Source organism: Melitaea cinxia, chromosome 15 (assembly GCF_905220565.1).
Source record: "Melitaea cinxia chromosome 15, ilMelCinx1.1, whole genome shotgun sequence".
NCBI classification, from domain to species: domain Eukaryota; kingdom Metazoa; phylum Arthropoda; class Insecta; order Lepidoptera; family Nymphalidae; genus Melitaea; species Melitaea cinxia.
Genome location: NC_059408.1, coordinates 16938730 through 16962007, shown reverse-complemented (window position 1 = coordinate 16962007; position 23278 = coordinate 16938730). Strand labels below are relative to the sequence as shown.

Here is a 23278-nt window from a genome sequence, read left to right as displayed (position 1 = left end):
TGTGTGTGCATGTATGTGTATGTGTGTGTGGGTATATATGGATATATATGTGTGTATATGTGTATCATGATTACTGATGGCTTCGTACGACCTTAAAGTGTATTACCAAAATGCTCGGGGACTACGCACCAAGACTCACGCGTTCAAACGGGGTGTGCTCCTGTCCTCTTACGATATTATCTCACTAACGGAAACCTGGCTTCCGGATGGTCTAGGTGATAATGAATTATTCGATGATAGGTATATTGTCTGGCGGCGTGATAGGAATTATCAATCAACACGGTTGAGGTATGGAGGTGGAGTATTGCTAGCTACTCACCGTCGGTTAACCGCAGTGGAACGCCCAGAATGGCACTCCTCTGCTGAAGACATCTGGGTTACAATCACAACGAAAAAAACTATACGGGGATCACACTCAATTAAAATTCACATCTGCACTCTATACTTATGTAAGGAAAATTTAGGTAATTCTTTCAATACACAATTGCAAAACTTCTCAGAGAAGCTGTCGCTCATTGTTAGTTCATGTCCGAACGACTTATTTCTAATTTTGGGTGACTTTAACTTAAGCAACATCAACTGGAATGGTGAGATTAACTGTTTGCAGCCTAATGGGATCGGTGGCGAATCGCAGGTATTATTTTTCGATACTCTAGCAGAGTGCAACCTTAATCAGTTTAACTTAAATAGAAATATTAACAATAGAATACTTGATTATGTTTTGTGTAACGAATACGTGTGTGTATCGGCATGTGACGATCCTCTGGTACCAGAGGACCCTCACCATAAGTCGTTAGATCTAACTTTGACCTGTGCTCTGGATGACTCACTTGGAACTAATCGCAGACTTAAATATTTTTATGACAAAGCAGATTACGAGGCCATTTCTTCCTCACTAAATGAAGTGAATTGGGTGATGGACCTGAACAATAGCCCTTTGGACAATGCCGTTGATATATTTTACCACCACTTATACAATATTAGAGATAAACATGTCCCTCATAAAATAATAAGTTCTTCATCATTTCCACCGTGGTATAGCTGTTCACTTAAGAAACTACTGAAAGAAAAATATAAATATAATAAAAGATATCAAGTTTATGGTAATATGGCTGACCTCGACACTTTTCGACTTCTTCGAACTAGGGCTAAACGACTGGAACAGGAGTGCTACAATAATTACATAAAACGCACGGAAGATGCGATAGTTAGGCAACCAAAAAAGTTTTGGTCGTTTGTAAAATCCAACAATAAGGGTTCTAACTCCCTTCCGTCTAAATTATACTATGAGGGACAGTCTGCGGATACTGGACAAGGTGTTTGTGATCTTTTTGCTTCATTTTTCCAATCCACTTTTCTTTCTCCATTGTCACATAGGAACAACTTAAATTATTCACCTTTAAACCCAAATAACGTCTCTGTTTGTATTAGTCATATAGAAATCAGTATAGATTCAATTAAGAAATTATTAAAGGCATTGGACTTAACCAAGGGTTCAGGACCAGACCAGATTGTACCCATCTTTGCCGTCAAATGCGCTGAATCGATTTCCGTGCCTTTATCTATTATATTCAAGCGCTCAATCTCGGAGGGACTCGTACCTCGTATTTGGAAATCCGCATTTATTTCCCCGATACATAAAAGTGGTAGTAAAAATAATGTCAAGAATTACAGACCTATATCTAAATTATGCCTCTTCGCTAAAGTGTTTGAACGCTTAGTGTATTCTCAAGTTTATCAATCATTATCATCATTCTTTATTCCAGAACAGCATGGATTTTTAGCGATGCGTTCTACTTCGTCTAATCTTTTATCTTTCACAGATTTTGTTACAACTGGCATGGATTCTGGGGGTCAAGTTGACGCAATTTTTACGGATTTTAGCAAAGCTTTTGATTGCATTGATCATCAAATATTGCTACAAAAACTTCTCTTTGCTGGAATTCATGGTAATTTATACCGATGGTTTACCTCCTATATCGAAAAGAGATCGCAAGCAGTAGTAGTGAACGGATTCTCATCAAACTGGAATAATGTCCCTTCTGGAGTTCCCCAGGGGTCATTGCTTGGGCCCTTGCTTTTTAATATTTTTATAAACGATGTAGCCTCCTGTTTCCAACACTCTAACTTCCTTCTGTACGCCGATGACATGAAAATATTTAAAAATATCGATTCACCAAGCGATTCTAAGCTATTACAGGAGGATTTGGAACGTTTCGAGCAATATTGCCTTCGTAATAACTTACAGCTAAACATTCAGAAATGTTACTGTATGACTTTCACTCGTAAATTTAAATTCGAGAAAACTCTATATAAATTTACAGATCAGGTGTTACACAGGGTAAATGAGATCCGTGATCTGGGTATTATGCATGATTCTAAATTAACATACGACAGGCATATAGACCTGATCTGTAAAAAGGCTAATAAAACTATGGGCTTTGTTTTTCGGTCAAGTTCCCAATTTAATAGTATAAAGGTAATTAAGGTCCTTTATTGTTCCTTGGTGCGTAGTATTCTCGAGTATTGTTCACAGGTTTGGAATCCACGATATAATGTCTACATTGATAGGATTGAGTCCATACAGCGTAGATTTTTGAAATATCTACAGTACAGGCTGGAAATCAACGATTGCAATTATGAGGCAAGGTGCCGTAGACACCATTTACTACCCTTACGGGAACGGCGAAAAATTGCCGACGTTGTCTTTCTAGCCAAAATTGCTCAAAACCGTGTAGATTCTCCACATTTACTCTCGAAGATTAATTTGAGGGTGCCTTATAAAACATCTAGGCAACCTTTATGTTTGGACATTCCGCAGTCCGCATCAAATTATAGACAAAACTCTTTTTTTATTCGTGGCGCTAAAAGTTTAAATAGTGTGGTGGCATCCACTCAGCTTGACCTCTTTACTTCTTCAACACTTCATTTCAAAACTACTTTGACGAACACTTGGTTTGACGGCTCTCGAACTGATCCGTAGGTGGCATTTATTATTTTAATACAACTGTATCAAGTGAACAAGCTTTTGTAATTTAATTGTGAAAACATGTAATTGGTGTATAGTTTTCATTTGGATATGTTTTTTTGTAATGAAACACTGTTTGTTTTCCGAATAAATAAAAATAAATAAAAATAAAATAAAAATAAAATAAATAATCTGCTACCAAAAAAAAAGGTTTATAAATTGTACTGTTCTTTGAACGCACACCTTAAAACTATACCCATTATTATAAAACAATTGCCATATTATTGTGTGCTGCACTATTCGTTCGACTAAAATATATATATATATATAAATCAAATTAACAACAAAACAATTATGTACCTATTCTACTAAGTTATTTTTTGAACTGATAAATAAATACCCAATAACCTAACCTAACGAAGCTACCAGAACCATGTCCACCGTGTGTGATGCCACTTGCGGCGAGGTACGAACTTGTTCACAGAATACAAATTAGACGTGAGGCGTATTTATTGGAACAGATAAAAATAACAGGTATTTGAAAGTAACAAATAACAACTGTTTTTCTGAATTTGAAATAACTGTTATCTAAAATAACATTAAATAACAGATACATAAATATCAAATACTTATACCAAATGTTATTTGTTACCGCAACTGTTATTAGCAGTCTATTATTTCTCGAAATCTTATAACATTTCTTATCTCACACTAGCTCATAAGTATCGCGCCTTCCAAAATAGAGAAACACCTAGTATTTTATATTTACAATTACACATGTTTAGCTCTCAGTTGCACTACAATGCCTATACCATGCCTAAAAGTGAACCACCTAGTATTTATTACCCTAATAATATAGTTGATAGATTCTAGGAACAAATCTCATTGAAAAATTAACTCCCAAATGTGGTCATGTTACGTATTGTCTTCTTATTCGGAGACATTGTAAGAATTGTAGTGTCATATTGTGTGAACCACTTGAAACTAAAATAATAAATAAATATACTACCAACTAAATGTTTATATTATAATACGTAACTAATAAATAATATTTTATGAATCAAGTACTGTTACTTATAAAATATTTATTTAATCATTTCTGATTAACTAAATCAAAATACGAATTAATTTGTACTAAGTAAATTTATTTTTCACTTTTTAGTTTCCTGTTTGTAGTCGGTTTTTTTGTTAAAAATTATTTTATTGTTAGTTTCTTCATGCGATTCATAAATAGTGCTTATCCGCGATATGTAAAAAATAAAATAATATATAAAAAAAGAAATAACCTAACAAAAATGTTATTTTTTAAAAGAAAAAAAAATGTATCATCATTATGTAAACTTACTTCCTTTTGTGTCTTTAAAAGTAAAATACTAATTAAATAAAGTACACAAAACTGTATTATATTTTACGGTGTCTTAGAATATTTTTGTTATTTTACTAGTTTTCAAGACTATGCAACTAGCGCCACATCTTTATTTTATTAATTAACTAGCGACCCGCCCCGGCTTCGCACGGGTGCAATACTGATACTAAATATACTACAGAATGTCTTTATTTATAGTGTGAAGCTAGCTTATAGCATGGTTATTAACATAATAACTACAACATTCAAATATGCGTCGTTAGTTTACACGTTGTTACAGAATGTGTTGAAGAAATAAAGGTTCACTGCTCGTTCCCCGTAGGTGATAGCGTGATAATTTGTAGCCTATATGTTGACCCGACTTCTTAATAATATTTGTGCCAAATTTGAAGTAAATCCATGCTGTATTTTTTGAGTTTATCCCGGACATACATACAGACAAACAGACAAACGGACAAAAATTCTAAAAAACTATATTTTTGGCTTCGGTATCGAATGTAGATCACATCCCAAGTATTATTTAAAAAAAAAAAAATATTCAATGTACAGTTTGGACTTTCCTACCATTTTATTATATGTATAGATTTTTCATATATGTATGAACTAGCTGTACCGGCGTTTCATTCGCGTAGAATTTAACAAAAAGTTTTTTGCCCTGCTTTCTGTTCCGCGGGTTAAGCGTAATTTAATAAAAATAGCATGGTGTCGTCTCCTGTCAAAGATTTTCATTGTAATATGAAACTTTGAATAGTTACGGGTCTCTGTAAAGAACTCACTATAGACGGCGCCACGTTTCGCTTAAACCGAAAATAAAAAATCATCATATCAAAAATTTCGCTCTAGCGGGTACATCGTTCCATAGCTTAATTGGCTAGAGCGCCGACACGATCAGTCGGAGACGCGGGTTCGAATCCCGCTGGAGCGGTCAATTTTTGATATGATATTCAAAAATGTTTAGAATTCCTAATGTGAGGGTAACACAAAAATAAAATCGTACATATAGTTATAACAGTCGGCTGTTACCTGTAACACAAGCATTAAGTTGCTTACCATAGGAAAAGACGACCGTGTGTGTATGTTATAAGATATTTATTTATTTATTATTTATGTTCGCGTTCGGCGCATCACTAGTTCATACTCCAACGGATTTTATTTGAGGCGTCAACGGTCATAGCCCTAGTGTCGATATGCCATTATCTAAGTATGATGCCCCACGTAAACAACTGAATACGTAAAAAACAGTGATGTAGAATGACAGTAAGGCCTATAAAATTCATTGTAATATGACAGTTTAAATGTATTTTATGGTCATACAGTGTGGCTACGGCACTAAAGAATTTAGCCACCCCCTCTCTTCCCGTGGGTGTCGTAAGAGGCGACTAAGGGATAACAAGGTTCCACAACCACCTTGGAACTTAAGAAACCGACCGATGACGGCATAACACATTAAAATAATTACTACTTAGATGGAACTGTCCTTAACCACGCCGTGGCAACTTGTAAATAAAACAACACTCAGCAAATTATTGTAAACATTTATTTTTAAAATCTGTATTAGTGTATGTTTTGTAAGTTGTCCTAAATAAATAAATAAATAAATAAATAAATAAATAAATAACCATCCAACTGCTGGCTTTGAAATACACAGGCCGAAGACGGGTAGCAGCGTCTTTGGTGCGACAAAGCCAGCCCTGCGGTCACCAACCCGCCTGCCCAGCGTGGTGACTATGGGCAAAACACATGAGTTTACGTTATTTTTGGCACGAACTTGTGGAGGCCTGTGTCCAGCAGGGGACTGTATAGGCTGTAATGATTGATGATTGATGATTGATGGTCATTCTGTTCATAACCAACTGCTAAGGCCGTAGGTTAAATTATTACTTTTTAAAATTTTACGGCTATACTCGGCATGTCGTATTACGAAGTATCTTATCCACGGCTATAACCGTAGTGTCCATCAACGTGTTAAGAAATTGAGGAAATGTTATAAATAACAATGTGTAATAATAAATTATTAATGGTTCCCTACAAATATATATATATATTATATCCATCCCGAGCGGCAATCCAACCCGCAAACCGTCGGTATTGTAGGCGACTACTCCCATCACTACACCAGAGCGGTTGTATATTTTCTTTCTTTCTGGTGGATTGCGTATGAGGTCGGCAACGCGCTTGCAATGCTTCTGCTGTTGCAGACGTCTATAAGCTACGGTAATCGCTTACAATCAGGTGAGCCGTGCGATTGTTTGCCAACCAGGTTTATATACAAAAGTATGTGGTAATTTAATAACATTTTTTTTAAATTATATTTCTCATCATTCACGGGCTCTTGGTTGCCCATGACATTGAACTACATAAAATATCTATATATTAATACGTGAAGCAAAAAATTTGTATCCCTTTTTACGAAAATTCCGCGGACGGAGGAGTATGAAATTTCGTACACTTATAGTTAAAATAGAGAAGTGGTTTGGATATTTGTCCTTGTGGGTCTCTCCACCGTGTCTCGGAGACTGGCGGCCGTCGGTCCCAGTTGTTATCATAAATATCTGATAGCGATCGATACTCCTAGTAGGGAACATATCCGCCGGAGGATTGTGCCTATCGGAGCTTCTCCGCCACGGAAAAAAGAGGCCTGTACCCAGCAGTAGGATATTGCAGGCTGAATACGAATATAACTTTGGATTTTTGTTGTTATTTATTGTAAAATGTTAGCGGTATTAGAACACTGTTCAGTATTTGTTAACACAAACAACATTCTTTATTATATTCGTAAGACCATCGATCACAGCACTAAAGAGTATTAAATATTAAACATAGTTAAACATAATTCGTACGATTTTATTTTCACACATTAGGGAATTCTAAACATTTTTTAATATCATATCAAAAATCGACCGTTCCAGAGGGGATCGAACCTGGATCCTCCGACTGACCGTGTCGGTTCACTAGCCAATTTTATTGAGCTATGGAAAGCTGTACCCGCTACATCGAAATTTTTAATATAATGATATGACGGTCGCTTAGAACCGAATATAAAATTATTATCCTCGCTGGAACGGTCGATTTTTGATATGATATTAAAAATAGTTTAACATAAGTTTGTAAATTATAAATAACAATAATTAAAATTATTTATTATTAAAAATTATTTATTATTAAAATTATTTATTATTTATTATTTTTCTCTGATAGTGTACAATAAAGAGTATTTGTATTGTATTGTATTGTAAAAAAAAAAAAACTTATTCTCAAACGAGTACTTTAACAACATACACTACAATTATCACATTTCTAAATTAAAATACAAAAGTTACAAAAAAAGAGAAAATAATATTTACACTTAAACTTAAAAAAATATTAGTTTTAAAAAGCAAATCAATTATTTATGCAACTACAACGTTGCGATGGGAACATACTTTTATTGAGTTTTTTACAATGTAACGACGTATCGCGTAATAACAGCAACAAGCAAAACAAGATAGAAGGCTGGGTAGTGAGTGGTGGCGGTGTTGCAGGCGCCGCGGCTGGGCCCGATGCAGGCGACGGCGGCCATGCGGTGCGGCACGTGGCTCTGCTCGTATAGGCCGGAGAACAGCGCGTGCCGCGGTCCGAGAGCGAACAGCGCCACGTCGTCGCCACCGTGTGTCTCCGAGCCCAGCGGCGCGTCCACGTGGCTGCGCCAGTCCACAGACCCATAATTATCTTCTTGCGTGACGTCCACTCTTTGATCGTTTTCATGTGGACGAAAGCCCGGTCCGTTGGCGTAAGACAGGGTCATATAGGGAACATTGTTCGAATCTCTGCTATTGGAAGGCCCCAGTATATCTCTTCCTCTCGGACTGTAGCCATTGAACGACATGACGTGTGCATGATCAGCGGTCACGACTAGTAAAGTATCATCATCTGATAGAAGTTCCCTGGCGCGGGCGACGGCTGCGCTCAGTTCTATAGTCTCATCTAGCGCCAATTCCACCTGGTTGTCGTGGTGAGCGTGGTCGATACGACCTCCTTCGACAAACAAAAAGAACCCTTTATCGTTACGACTCAGCATTCTAATGGCTGTTTCCGTAAGTTCAGCTAGAGACGGTTCATTGGGATCCGAATTCAGGTGATATTTAAGGTGACTTCCCTCAAATAAACCGAGTAAGTATTGGGGTAAGTTTTCATTGGCTTCGAGTAATTGCGCTCTATTCCATATGTATCGGTGGCTAACATTGCCTGCAGCCTTATCGGCCTGCCATTCCTGTATTAAGTTTCTGCCATCAGTTCTCCTGCCAGCGGTACCTTCTTCATCAATAATACTTGATGGTATAAATTCTCGACGGCCTCCGCCTAAAATGACCTATGAATAGAAATAGGAAATCAGGTATTTATAACTTTTTATTCATAAGTCTTTTGTCGGAATACAGAGATGATTGATATAATTTCTGTAAGACTATTTAGTCTTTCCAGATCATGAACGATTAACGCGAATGTCTAACGGACTGCTTTCGGTGTGCTGTATTTGATATGCAATAAATAATACGCAAATGTTTCCGTAGATAATTTTATGACTAAAACTATTACTTCGTGACAGTTAAGACTGGTGCATAGGCTTATAACAAATATAATTAACAGAGATAGGGCACAGCAGGAATTTCCTGCTCAAAATATGGAGCAGCCCGACTGCGGTAGTACCTGGACCTTACAGAAGATCACAGCAAAATAATTCTGGTTTCAAGCAGTATTGTGTTCCTGTTGGTGAGTAAGGTGACAAGAGCTCCTGGGGGATTGGGGATTGGGTCGGCAATGCACTTGCGATGCTTCTGGTGTTGCAGGCGTCTATAAGCTACGGTAATCGCTTACCATCAGGTGAGCCGTACGCTTGTTTGCCGACCTAGTGACATAAAAAAAAATTATAAGTAATTATTCTGATATATTCTGTTACCTTAAACTGTTTTCCTGGGTTGGAATGAATTAACTGATGAGCGATGTCAGGACATAGGCTAGGATCTTGTCCGCTACTACGCACAGCGGCATCATTTTCCCAATTACGATTAGCTACGTGTGCGTATGCACCGGCGGGCGATGCGTGAGTAACACGTGTGGTAGTCACAATACCTGTAGATTAAACAAAAACTAAAAAAACTTAATGAAAGTCATCATCATCATCACATCAGCCTTTCGCAGTCCACTACTGGACATAGGCCTCCACAAGTTCACGACAAAAATGGCATGAGCTCATATGCATGTTTGCCCATGCATGTTTTGCCCATAGTCACCACGCTGGGCAGGCGGGTTGGTGACCGCAGGGCTGGCTTTTTTCACACCGAAGACGCTGCTGCCCGCCTTCGGTCTGTGTATTTCAAAGCCAGCAGTTGGATGGTTACCCCACCATTGGTCGGCTTTTTAAGTTCCAAGATGGTAGTGGAATTGTGTTATCCCTTAATCGCCTCTTACGACACTCACGAGTAGAGAGGGTGTGGCTATATTCTTTGATGCCGTAACCACACAGCATGATCAGCATAATGAAAGTATTTTTACTTTTTTTATTTTTGTTGCAATACAAAACGAGCTACTGGGTGAGCACGCAGGCAAGGTTATGATTTTTTTATTAGGTTTACAAATTGAATGATACAATATAAGAAAGTTTATGTGTGTAACAATATGAAAGGTGTACAATGTTCATTCTTATTACAGTGAACATAGCATACAATTTTGACATGCTCAGCTTAAACTAATCACAGAATATTACAAACCAATCCATGAATAATATTCTTGGCCGTAGCCAAGAAGCTATTGAAAATATCAAAGTTTGGCCATGAACCATTATAGGATGACAAAATTCTATATTGAACCGAATGATGTCCAATAGTAGTACGAAAATGTGGTAATAGAAATACGACTACCAGAACGTCGGATCTTAAAATAATTTTTTAATAAGTTTGGACAGATCATTAGACCAAGGTAATATATAATACATGTTGTCAATATGTCATGTTTTCGAAACTATTGATTTTTTTTTAGTTTACATTACTGTAATTTTTTGATTATTATTGTTTTATTTTTGATTTAGTAGTAATTACTGTTTATTTTGATGATTTTTGTGTGTAAAAAAACTTTCTGTAATATGTGTGATGTCCCAAATAATTGTGTTTCTCTTTTTTTTGTTTCAAGTACCGGCGTCTCGTCCGTCGGCGAGGGCCCAGGCCGCGATGGACTCCGTGTGGGTGGACGCGGGGATCGACGCGCCGCAGTTGTAGCGCGGCACGGCGGCTGTCACGCCGATCGTCCCGCTGTTGGCTTTAACTCCGTTTAAGTACGCAGTCGCCGAACATGCGGAATCAGCTATTTGAGCATTGGTGCAGTAAGTCTGACAAACAAAACAAAAATATAATCAAGCTTTTACTGTGCTTAAATATAATATAGATATTATCTAATACCTTTCGAACAACATAAATTAAGATTGCCCATATTTGTGTAATAATATAGGATATTTAAAAGTTGAATCTGATTTTATTTCTATACCTTAACCAGGCCAGTTGTCGGAAAGGTTTCGAAGGACAGCTGGGCCTCCTCCCCGGTGCGGTTGTTCCTCTGTCCCAGCAGCGTGCGAGCGGCGGCTATCGTAGGGATAGACATGCCATCACCTAGGAACATGATCAGGTTGCGCGCCTTGCCGGGCCGACCCGCGTCGCCTGCGTCGAAACGAGAGTTGATCGTATTTTGAGCGTCGTTGAACCAGAAAGTGTTGGTCGTTTCCGCCCGTGGGATGGCGGGCGGTGGGCCGGCGAAGCGCATGTCGGGGTGGTAGCGGTCCGCCGTGGAGGCGGCAGTGGCTCCGCTGGCCAGCAGCGTCAGCGCCAAACATAACCACTTCAAGTACATATTTATCCGTGAATGTGTAGCTCGTGCGACCGCCGCATATTTATTACTTACATTTTATCGCTTATCTTTTCGCATGTTCATTAAAACCGATTTAATACTTGTGTAGTTTGTTGTTATCCTTATCGACGAATATAGTTATTGCTTACGATTAAAGGTATTAAGTATTTGATCCCGAAGATTCAATTAAAGAATCAATAAAAAATTCGTCACTGACGTGCACGACGGTGTCCGAATCTCAATTTTTAACAAATCGATTAATAAACCTACAGAACAGAATCGTCTGTAATTTAACATTACCTAAATACTCTAACGTATGTTTGTGTGTGAACACAAAAATGAGAGTTTCTTGTATCAAATCTTTTAAGTTTAGTTTTTAACTTAAGTAATTTCTTTTTAATAATATTCTAGGGCCAAAAGGTAGGCCAAAATAATATTAATTATTCATTTATTTACAGCCATAAAAAAAGAGTTTTGGATTGTGTACACTTCTCACATCACTTTTTCACACATCTCTTCTTTAATCTTTCTAAAACTTTTATTTTAGTTCATCATATAGGGAGCATGATTCCACACTCGATCAGATACAGATAAGGAACGAGACAATTCAGTTAGCAGTCCTCATAATAGATAGTTTTTATTTTATAAATTGATTTCAACTAACTATGTCTTGTTAATATTACGACTGGTAAATTTTTTATCAATTTTAATTATTTATTAATTAGTACTTACACACCACAAATACTAATATGTATTTTTTGCTTATTAATTAGAAAAAAAAAAATTGATGAATAATAAAACATTGTTGTAAGTTCACCACATGTTACGTGACTTGACGACGCGTTGTCGCAACGGTCACAGCACTGGTTTGTGACTGTTGTGCTGGCGGTTGCGGGTTCGATTCCCGCACATGACAAACATTTGTATTGGCCATACAGGTGTTTGCCGTGGTTTGGATGTTTGTGCAGTCCTTGTGGGTCTCCCCAACGTGCCTCGGAGAGCACGTTAAGCCGTCGGTCCCGGTTGTTATCATGTACACCATCAAAATCTGTAAAAAAAATTGCAAATCATTGATATTAAATTGTTCAAATCTAGGCACAAATCTTTAAAATGAATATCTGTCCTATAAAGAGAAAATTCAACGTAATAATTGAATAGTGATGTGCAATTAATAAGAATTTGTAAATTAATGGCAAAAAATAACGAGACTTTAGGAGCCCCGTTCTACATTCTCTCCTGATCGCCTTCCCTCTTGATAAATGACGAGATAAATTGGTTTATCTTAAAATATTTCTTATCAGTGCCAATGTATTGAAGGTGACATATTGACAGATGTTAATAGCGATATGGTCGGAAATGTGAGGTTTTGTGAATATTTTTATATCCTAGTATAAAGACGTGATCTTAAATAACACGGATTTAGTTGAGAGCTCTACGTCGAGCGAGTGCATGTGAGCTGGAACTCTTACCAAAATGGTTTCAATATCGGGATGTGTGGTTCAATCAGTGATGCTTTTCTTGTGTGTTCAAAATAGTTTAGGTAAAAAGTTACAAAAACAGGACATTCATGTAATAGAAATATTGGCTAGTTTTTTAATACAACGAGGTCGGCTTACAATAAGCGTACAGCTCACTTGATAGTAAGCGATTATCGAAGCTTATAGACGCCTGCAACACCAGAAGCATCGTTAATGCGTTGCTGACACTATTGATGACCTTCCAGAGGAGCTCTAACTACTTTACTCACCACAACACTGATGGAGAGCAGTACTATTTAGCTGTTATCTTCTGTAAGGTCGAGGAACTGCCCCAGTCGAGCTGCTCCAGATATTTAGCAGGATATTTCCTGCTGTGTCCTACCTCAATAAATCAAATCGTATGTTTATTGGAACACAAGAAAAATGTGTGTCAATAAAGACATATTAAAAACAGCAATCTTTCCAGGATACGATGAATATCACAAAAGCCCACGCAACGTATACAGACAGGCGGTGCCCCAGAACAGCCAGGAGGCGACGTCCGCGCACTGGGTGAGTGAGGCGCAGCGGGGCATCGAGGCTCGCCTGCAGTACTCCGCGCCGCGGGGCTCGGCGAGGAACGTGGTCATGTTCCTCGGGGACGGCATGTCCATACCCACGCTGGCGGCCGCGCGCACGCTGCTGGGCCAGCGCGAGAACCACACCGGGGAGGAATCGCATCTGTTTTTTGAGACCTTCCCCACCATTGGACTCGCTAAGGTTAGTTAATTCGTTTCATTTTTTGTTTATAATATATCATTCTACAAGCTAATCACATGACTAGCACGTTGGCGCAGTTAAAGTAGTAGCCCTACTTTCTGCTCCGGGGGTTCGATTACCGCCTGAGTCTGAGTGTGATATTTATATTTATTTATTTATATATGTATTATTTATATTTATCTAATAAAACATTTAGGTATATCAGTCGCCTGTTACGCATAACAGTCATTAAGTTTGATCATAGGAATAGACAACCGTGTTTGTATATTAAAAGAGGGTCTTTAATATCCATTTATATAAAGTTTTCTATGATAATTGTGTTTGCTCGCAAACGAAAAAAAACCGACTTCAATTACATCGACGAGTAATACAACGTAGATCGATGAAAAAATAGTCAAGTAACTACGCGTTATCAAAGACTACTCCAAAAGTAGTTACCATATCTCGATAAAATTTACATGTGACCACCTGATAAACGTCAGCTTTCGATTAAATTAAAAATTATCAAAATCGGTACGCCCAGTAAAAAGTTATTGTGTATTTTCGAGAGTTTCCAACGATTTCTCTAGGATTCCATCATGAGATCCTCGTTTCTTTATCATGGTACTAAACTAGGGATATCTACTTTCCAACCAAAAAAGATTTATCAAAATCGGTACATCCAGTAGAAAGTTATGCGGTATAATACAACGTAGGTCGACGAAAAAAGCGTCAAGTAAAAACGCATTATTAGATATAACTCGAGAAGTAGTTGTTAGATCTCTTTGTGAATAATCAGTATAAGTATTTTACTGTAAAGAATTCATTAGCAATATTAATGCTCCGATATTGACAAAATGTTCAACGATATTAACTCTTTCGTACACTTTACAGACGTACTGTGTAGATTCCCAAATCCCAGATTCAGCGTGTACTGCAACTGCTTATTTGTGTGGTGTGAAAGCGAATCGTGGTACACTTGGTGTGACAGCAGAAGTTCCGCGCTGGGATTGTCCAGCTTCTGTTGACACTTCTTCCCATTTGGAATCTATCGCTGCGTGGGCACTTGCTGATGGTCGTGATGCTGGTAAGTTATTTTAAGTACATAGGATACATATTTTACTGCACAAAATATAATAATGGTAAGTTATATTAAATTAGATAATATTTCTTTTAATTTATAATAGAAATAATTAGACAAAACTTCGGTGTCGTACATAGGTATCGTAACTACGGCGCGTGTGACGCACGCCTCGCCTGCAGGAGCGTATGCAAACATTGCAAACAGAGACTGGGAAAACGATGCCGAGGTCCGCGCGGATCAGCACGACCCTGAATTATGTCGAGATATTGCCTATCAGCTTGTTCACACGTATCCTGGAAATCAGTTTAAAGTAAATAGTTATATCATACAGATTTATTCATCACGATGTCAATAACTTCAAAAATAAATGCTTTTATATATAGTTTTTATTATAGGTTATTCTAGGCGGAGGTCGTCGTGAGTTTTTGCCGAATGACGTCGTAGATGAAGAAGGTACTACCGGCAGAAGGTTAGATGGTCGTCACTTAATAGAAGAATGGCAAATGGACAAAATTATGCGTAACGTTAGCTACCAGTACGTATGGAACCGAGAACAATTACTTAGTGTGGACAATGATTTACCGGACTATCTATTAGGCTTGTTTGAAGCGAGTCACCTGCAATATAACCTGCAAGCAAACAATTACACCGAGCCCACACTTGCGGAGTTAACGGAAACTGCGATTCGTTCACTTAGTCGCAATAAGAAAGGTTTCTTCTTATTCGTGGAGGGAGGACGTATCGACCACGCTCATCATGAGAACCAAGTAGAACTAGCGCTGGACGAGACCATCGAGTTAAGCAAAGCCGTGAACCGCGCTGCTGAGCTGTTATCCGAAGACGATTCATTGATTGTCGTGACATCCGACCACGCGCATGTCATGAGTTTTAACGGATACACTCACCGCGGAGGTGATATTTTGGGCCCTTCGGATGGGATAGGCGACGATGGTATCCCTTACATGACGTTGTCGTACACAAATGGTCCAGGATATCGGCCCTACGTCGACAATCACAGAGTCGATGTCACTAGCGAAGAAAATTATCGTAAGATCTCGTTACGCCTATACTGTTTTATAAGTTTTCACTTCTAGCAAATTAAAAATTCATCATTACAGCCTATACAGTCCAATGCTGGACATAGGCCTCCATAAGTTTACGCCAAAAATAACGTGAACTCATGTGTTTTGCCCATAGTCACCACGCTGGGCAGGCGGGTTGGTGACCGCAGTACTGGCTTTGTCGCACCGAAGACGCTGCTGCCCGTCTTCGGCCTGTGTATTTCAAAGCCAGCAGTTCGATGGTTATCCCGCCACCGGTCGGCTTTTTAAGTTCCAAGGTGGTAGCGGAACTGTGTTATCCCTTAGTCGCCTCTTACGACACCCACGGGAAGAGAGGGGGTGGCTAAATTCTTTAGTACCGTAGCCACACAGTACAATTAAAAATTAATTAATCACTTTTTAGGCGATTTGAACTGGAGATCTCACGCGGAAATACCTCTGGCGTCTGAAACTCACGGAGGGGAAGACGTAGCTGTATTCGCGTGGGGCCCGCAGAACACGATGTTCTCAGGAATGTACGAGCAGAACCAGATCCCTCATCTGATGGCGTACGCTGCGTGTATTGGTCCCGGTCGACAGGCTTGCTCTTCGGCCACTACTAACGCTCTCACCGCAGTACTGCTTACTCCCTTGCTATTGTTAATACGCAATATGCTAAAATAAAGTTAACACCACATATTTTGTATAGATGTATCAGATATTTTGTAATATTCAAAGACATTTTTATTTATATTATTTGATGTCCAGTAGCAAATACGTAAAATCAAATGAAAAGTGCATAGCAAACAAAGAGTTTTACATTTGAAATTTTCCAAATCTCCGAAACATCAGGCGATAATAGGTACTAAAACGACGTTACGAGTTTATCAGATCTTCTCATCTGCTATAAGTAAGTGTCCGCTCGTGAAGTCGAGCCACCATCAATCAAGGTGCTGGTCGTTAAAAGTGGGACGCGCGTCAACACCGGGAGCAGGGTATGGAGGGGCAGGGTCGCAGTCGAAGGAGTGGCGCTTATTGACAGGCATTGTCCCGTTGACGCAGATTAATGTACCGCGCTCGACTGTATCATTGCTTTACAACTATATACGGTCGCCGCGCTGACGGGCTGTCTGCGGCACTCACGGTTTATGCGCGGCTTTAGAGAGCGATGAAATGTATCGGTATCAGTCTATCAACGGCGAGTTGTGAACTTTTAAAAGGGTTTTCGACACTCTCGTTTTAAACCTTAACACTTTTAAATGATATTGATATGACGAATAATATACGAAATAACGTTTAAATAAAATATTTTATAATTGTAGCGCATCTTCATTTGTACGTGTATCGAACAGTGATGTTAACATTAAGTTGTTAACGATATCTTTACAGACTTCAGCTTGCTTTTATTATTATTTATAATGATATATTAGGAGCGCGCCGGTGGATCATTGATGGCTGTAAAATATTTATGGAGTACTTCAAATAATATTTCAACGCGTCGAGAGTAATTTTAAGTAAATATTAGATTAATTTTACGTTTTTATTTATATTTCTAATAAAGCTGCAGTTGACAGTTCATTACATCTTTTATTTTGAATTTATTAAATACGAATATCATTTTTAAATATTAGCAAAAGACTTTCATTGAAATTACATTCCAACGAAGTAAAAACTTTGTAGTAATAAATAGATAAATAAATATATAATAATTAGTAATAAATAAATCAATATTTACTAAATTATATTTTTTGTAAAGACTAAATTGTTGGCTTTTGCCATAAGATTGGTAAAACATCATGAAGGTTTAGCGTTATGTTTAGGGGTGATAGGCAATGATTCCATCTAATACAAAATTGAATATCGCCTACTGGAAGTCAGCGTGGAGTGTTTTACAACGTAATCGCAATTGGTAACAGAGTCAGTTCACTGTCACTGTGATAAGATATCGTGACAAGTTCGTGATCAAGGTGATTGAGTCTGTTATCTCTTTCGACAAATATTTTCAGAAAACTATTGTGTCAAGAGAAACATTAGGTATGTTAAAAGAAGTGAAAACACCCCGACCGATGTGGTTTAAGTAAAAAATAAAATTGTATTGATTGTTGCAACCCCACCGTTATTATAATGCGTTTCGACAAATTAGAAGCGGTTGTTATAAGGGAGATTTATACGTGAGCCCATTGTTAAACAATGTTGTGTCAAATGTTTTGGAAAGTAAATATCGAAACAAAATTGTAGATACATTTTAATAACATGGCTGAGTTTTTAGTACGTCTGCTATTAGACTTATAAAAAAAAAATAGGTTTAAGAACTCTGAGTTATTAAGATCGAAAAGTTTTTAATAGTTTATTTAGGCAACTGTTTTATAATAAAGGGTATTAAAACATGAACGTGGGCTTATCACACGAGGCGAAACGAGGAGAAATTAAATGTTTATTTTCATATATCTATCTATATTATACGAAGCAGCTCTTTTTAGTTGTTCGATTTTATTACCTATCGTTCGGCTGTTACGGATAACGTTCGAGCTTGTAGCCCACGGCCAGCTGGGCAAGTGATCCGATTTTATGTATTAAGAGTGTTCTAATAAATACTTCAAATAAAGGGTTCTGTAGATGTAATAAATAACGTTCTGTGCAAAAAAATCCTAGCCCTTTTTTAAATTTTACTTTTTCTTAATATGCGAGCAACTCTGGTTACGTACTTCATTCTACATTCATCAATAAATTAATAATAATTTTAAACAGAATATTGACGACATTTTTTGTGTTTAAAATATTATGAATACTTTAACTAAACAAAATGAAATCAAATATTCCAAATAAAAACATATATTTTTATTGTTTATAACAATGTTTAAGCTGGTACATTTTGACGTCATATATATGCAACATCATGATATAGATAGTTATAAGGATTATAATTTATGTGGAAGATAAAGAGCAAAAAATATATAGAAACGGGGCGCTGTCAAGGCCGGCGCGTGACGTGTCAATTATGCGAAAAACATCACACCGCTCTCGTCGCCGGCGCACCGCCCCGCACCGCCCCGCACCGCCCCGCACCGCCCGCACTACGCACATGTCGCGCGCCACGCGTCACTGCGCACAGGTCGCGGCGACGCACCGAGCTACAAGCGACGTTCCGCGGACGGCGTAGAGCTCCACTCGCGCTGCACTGGACGTCTACCGAATCAAAACATTGCCATTGTATCGTGCGTGTGTTGAATCGATTCGTTGCTTAGAAATTATTCTGCCCGTTAGTTTTATGGTGCAAAATAATTGCATTAAATTGATTTCATCAAGTCAGTAGACATCGTAATTAATGTCCATGCGATATTAGAATGAAAAGATTTTTGAAGTAAGACTTCTTTACACACGCTTGACTTACTGGGAGTCAGCTGGTGAATGCGTGACGAGAGCGTTACGAAAAGTGTTATCGGGCGATTCTAACGGAAGTTGAGAGCGAGATATAAGTTAGTGAAGATAGAAAGAGAGAGAGTTACTTTTTGCAAGTTTAACTTCAGTCGTGTGGTCTAAGGCACACATCTTTTTTGTCATTCACCCCTACTACGTAACAGTTACGATAGCTTTTTTGTGACCTAAAGACAACAGTAAGAACCCATTTGTTAAAATTTAAGAAACAAACACTTGACTTAAAAATGTCAAATAATTTTAGAAGATGCCAAAATTCACCCTTAATGTGTAAAAATGTCAACGCGACTGTGAACGTGCTGGTCGGTCGGTTATATGTAAGTATACGTATATCTACAGATTGTAATAAGGCCTAATGCTGTAAGTCCCGTGGGAGTGTAAGTAATGATTAAAAAAGTTTTAAGCAATGCCGTTTCACCGATTAGGGATGTCGAGGACAGCTCGTGCAGCGATGCCAGCGCTCCGGCGGCTAACGAGCGCGGCCGGGCCGCGGCGCGACGCATTTATTAAAAGCGCAATTAGCGGAGTGCAGCGCCTCGTGCTCCCACATTACGGAATGTCATTCGTCAAAATTTCCCCAAAGAGCGTTTTCTCCGGGCGAGCATCGCTGGGAGGACCGCTTCCCCTCCCGCGCCGCCCCCGCTCTCACCCCGGCTCGAGCTCGGCCGCGCTCCGGCAGTCCCGACCGCCCGCCCTCGCGTTGCGACGCATCCCTCTCGCCGCCGCCCGCGCGACAAACTTTCCCGATGCGAGGCGACTCTTTTCGTCCTCGAGTTGTAAGTTGAACGAGTGAAGTTGAATGGACTCTTTATAAAGTTCGAGTGTAGTCGATGCTGGTTGGATCAGTGAAAAGTGAACGAGAGTTTAGTGCTAAGTGAACTTTCGGTTTCTCTTGGAAATTGTCACAGTTGATATGGTAAGAAAAGTTTGATAGTAAATAGTCATCTTTAGATAAGATTCGCAGTAGATAACAATTTTGACAATCAATCATTGTTGTCTTAAATGGTAACAAAATATATATTTAAACAGATTTTACATTTAAAATATGTCGTTTATTATAATTATAAATCGGCGGAAACACGGATAACGGATAAAATATAAAATATATTTACTTTTGAAGGACATTCATTTTCTGTTCTGAAAGTTATAAGCAACTTCATTATTTGTAAGAAGCAAGAACATTTTAACACAAACAGGTATATCGACTTCGTACTAAAAATATATCTTATACATTAGATAGTTATAAGATACATAAAGATAATTTTAAACACAAACTTTAATCACAGAGAAAAAAGTTAGGTGAGCTCTGTAGACATGAGTAGCTTAGCCTTTATTTCAAATCTTTTTGTTTAGAAAAGTTCTTTAATTTATTTTAAAGTTGATAAAAGATGTCCGCGACAGCACGTATGTTCCACGTCATGCAGGTGATATAGTGATATCGAACGCAATTCTGCATATCGAACATTTTTACAAAATGACTACAGTCGTTTTGTTTTGCACTATTTTTTTGTGACGAAACAGTGTTTATTCTTACTTCCTTAACTGTGATAAACTTGTAGACTGCAAAAAAGTACTGAAAACGTTCCGTGACACTTACTGTAATAGCCTACGTACTTGCTCATAAGTTAGGCTATGAAATATTACGTTACTTATGACTTTTTAACAGGAGTGCGCGTAACTTTATGGAGTATAAGTAATAATGAGGTGAACGACACGATTCGATAAGCAACATCTACATAGAGAGATGTTAGAAACTTTATTTTAACACTGTCAATTATATTTTTTGAACGAAGTTCCTTACGGCAGGCTTGACATTTGGCTGGGCGACCGAACTGAACAAAATGTGATACTAAACCGTAAGAAAATATATAACGGAAGTGACGTGATATCAGTCACACGACTGTATAATATGACGGTTGTTAAACTAAAATATTACTAGTAAGCTTTTTTAAAATTATTTATGTAATTTCATACTGTCGACAAAAATAAATAAAGACACGTGTTTTTTTATTTCACTTAATAGTTTGAATTATTATTATTATTATTATTTTGATTGATTTATTTTATTTTACGGTATTTGTTATTTTCTAAAATACTAAATTTCCTAAATATTTTTAGTATTGTTATTCTACGAAACAAATTATAAAAGCAGATTACTTCATTTACCTTTAATTATACTCATTAAAACAAAATATTAACGTGTTGCACTACGTCCCATCTGTTACAAATATTTTGTTTCTAATTAATAATTACTATGTAGTTTATATTGTTATAATCAGAGATTTGAGTTACTCGTAATATATTCAAACGATGTTTTTGAAAACTTTGATACATTTACAAAACTATGCGTACATACGTGTTATAAAGTTGAAGCTCCTAATTTAAACTAAAACAGTATATAAAAGCATGCAACTAAATTACCAACTATAAAACACGCTCTGTGTACATTGCTGTCATAAACAACTTTGTTTAGTGCATTTTGCATGTTCGCAGAATCTGACGCGATATCGGAAGCTTAAATAAAAAGAAAATTATAATTAACTAGCTGTGCCCGCGACTTCGTCCGCGTGGTATTTAAAAAAATAGTGTTTAATTTGCAGAGTTATAAAAAAAATAAAATAAAAGTAGCCTAAGTTATTTCTTATTACATCTACCTGCCAGTGAAAATCCCGTCAAAATCGGCCGAGCCGTTTCAGAGGTTAGCCGGAACATATAGACAGACAGACAAAAATTAAAAAAAATGTTATTTTTGTATATATAGCGTGTATACAACATACATATGAATTTAGTAGTTATTTTAATATTACGAACAGAGACTCTTATTTATTTGTATGGAATAGATTATGTACAAAACATGACTATTTGTTTTTAAATTTTAATCACATGTTTTAACAATAGTTTTTTAATATTAGACAATTTGTATGTAGAACGTATCGCAGAAATACGGAATATAACAAAGTCTTACGGCAGCTCTCCGGGAGCCGTGTTCCTTCTCGTTTTTTTCTTACAATAATAATCTTTAGTGTATGAATATCTTGACCTCTTCTTCTCACAATTGTGTTTCTTTTTTTTCCTTCATTACGTTGTTTGTTTCAACTGTTTACGAATGGTTTAGTCAACATTAACATAACGTTAACCTAAATCCACAGTTTCTTTCTTTTTACTATTTGACTATTTTTATCTGATGTACTTTTGTGCTTCTTTGCGTCTGTCATCTTCAATCAAAAAAAAAAAAAAAATCAATTACAAATAAGAAATACATTTTTTAAATCGTAAGCGATTAACCAAGAGATAAATTTTTTTATAAGATTTACCAATTTTTATAACTGACTTAAATAGAGGTAATATTAAATTTTAGTATTTGTCGATACATGCTGCAGGAGCTTCAGCCGATATTGATCAAGTCTCAGACTGTTCCTGGCACATGAAGCATAATGTTTACATTTACGATACTGATCAACTTATCCAAAGCAGTGAGATACGAGGAAAGCCATATTTGAAGAGTAATTAATTCAAACGTAGGAACAGGTGTTAGTGTGCCGCTTGCAATTAACCTCAGCCACCGAAAGACCGACGACCGCTCTGGTGCAATTGCGCGTGTGCCATGTAGGCGCCTAAACACCGGCAGTCACGGATTCGATTTCCGATCGGAGTGGATTTTGTATTTATACAAATATATAAAACCTGTTAGTGATTGTTACTCAAAATAGTGAATATATACGCCAACCCGCAGCATGGTGGTAAGCTCCGATCCTTCTCATACATGATGAATCGTGACCGAGTGACCGTGTTCCGAAGGACGATCAGCTCGACAAGTGAATCGAATAACGTCATAAGAGTAGAAGAAGCGATGACTTCTGCATAGTATATGTCAGATGCCCAAGTTCATAATGATTTTAGACTTATTTCGTAGTCATAAGACATTGTACTATTGGTTTACATCATTGCACGAATAAGTTTGTTTATCATTCGCCGATATTACGACGCAGTTGTGCGGACCGTAGTTTCCGCTCGGTTGACTGTTTGGTTTATGTCTAGTATTAGACTGCTAGTGGTTGATGGAAATAAAGCAAACTTGATTTTTACTATTGACTATCAGAAACTTTTAACTGTCAGTCCAATACTTCTTACTTACAGTATTAGATAGACACTACATTTTACATACACACAGTTTATTTAATAATGAGCAACAGCAAAAATAAATTAGAATATAATAAATGTTAAGATTGTACTCTGTGGCTACGGTACTAAAGAATATAGCCACCCCCTCTCTTCCCGTGGGTGTCGTAAGAGGCGACT

At 37.5% G+C, this 23278-nt stretch overlaps 2 protein-coding genes across 2 annotated transcripts; one reads left to right on the top strand and one right to left on the bottom strand.

Moving 5' to 3' along the window:
* Positions 1-7770: 7770 nt before the first annotated feature.
* Positions 7771-11132, bottom strand: LOC123660216 (membrane-bound alkaline phosphatase-like). Its single transcript, XM_045595316.1, has 4 exons — positions 10848-11132; positions 10500-10692; positions 9268-9440; positions 7771-8682 (listed from the first exon to the last, which is right to left on the bottom strand). The coding sequence occupies exons 1-4, from the start codon at positions 11118-11120 to the stop codon at positions 7771-7773; spliced, it is 1551 nt and encodes a 516-aa protein (XP_045451272.1). The 5' UTR covers positions 11121-11132.
* Positions 11133-13213: 2081 nt separating this feature from the next.
* On the top strand, positions 13214-16228 carry LOC123660215 (membrane-bound alkaline phosphatase-like). Its single transcript, XM_045595315.1, has 5 exons — positions 13214-13441; positions 14315-14507; positions 14642-14814; positions 14900-15551; positions 15969-16228. The coding sequence occupies exons 1-5, from the start codon at positions 13310-13312 to the stop codon at positions 16226-16228; spliced, it is 1410 nt and encodes a 469-aa protein (XP_045451271.1). The 5' UTR covers positions 13214-13309.
* Positions 16229-23278: the final 7050 nt, after the last annotated feature.

Bases quoted from the DNA above. Each gene is read 5' to 3' on its own strand.
- LOC123660216 (XM_045595316.1), bottom strand. From the start codon at position 11,120: ATGCGCTTCGCCGGCCCACCGCCCGCCATCCCACGGGCGGAAACGACC. The intron at 10,693-10,847 runs GTATAGAAATAA...TTTGTTTGTCAG, and splicing joins CGACAACTGGCCTGGTTAAG to ACTTACTGCACCAATGCTCA. The intron at 8,683-9,267 runs GTAACAGAATAT...TTCTATTCATAG, and splicing joins ACCCAGGAAAACAGTTTAAG to GTCATTTTAGGCGGAGGCCG.
- LOC123660215 (XM_045595315.1), top strand. From the start codon at position 13,310: ATGTTCCTCGGGGACGGCATGTCCATACCCACGCTGGCGGCCGCGCGC. The intron at 14,508-14,641 runs GTAAGTTATTTT...TGTCGTACATAG, and splicing joins TGCTGATGGTCGTGATGCTG to GTATCGTAACTACGGCGCGT. The intron at 14,815-14,899 runs GTAAATAGTTAT...TTTTTATTATAG, and splicing joins ATCCTGGAAATCAGTTTAAA to GTTATTCTAGGCGGAGGTCG.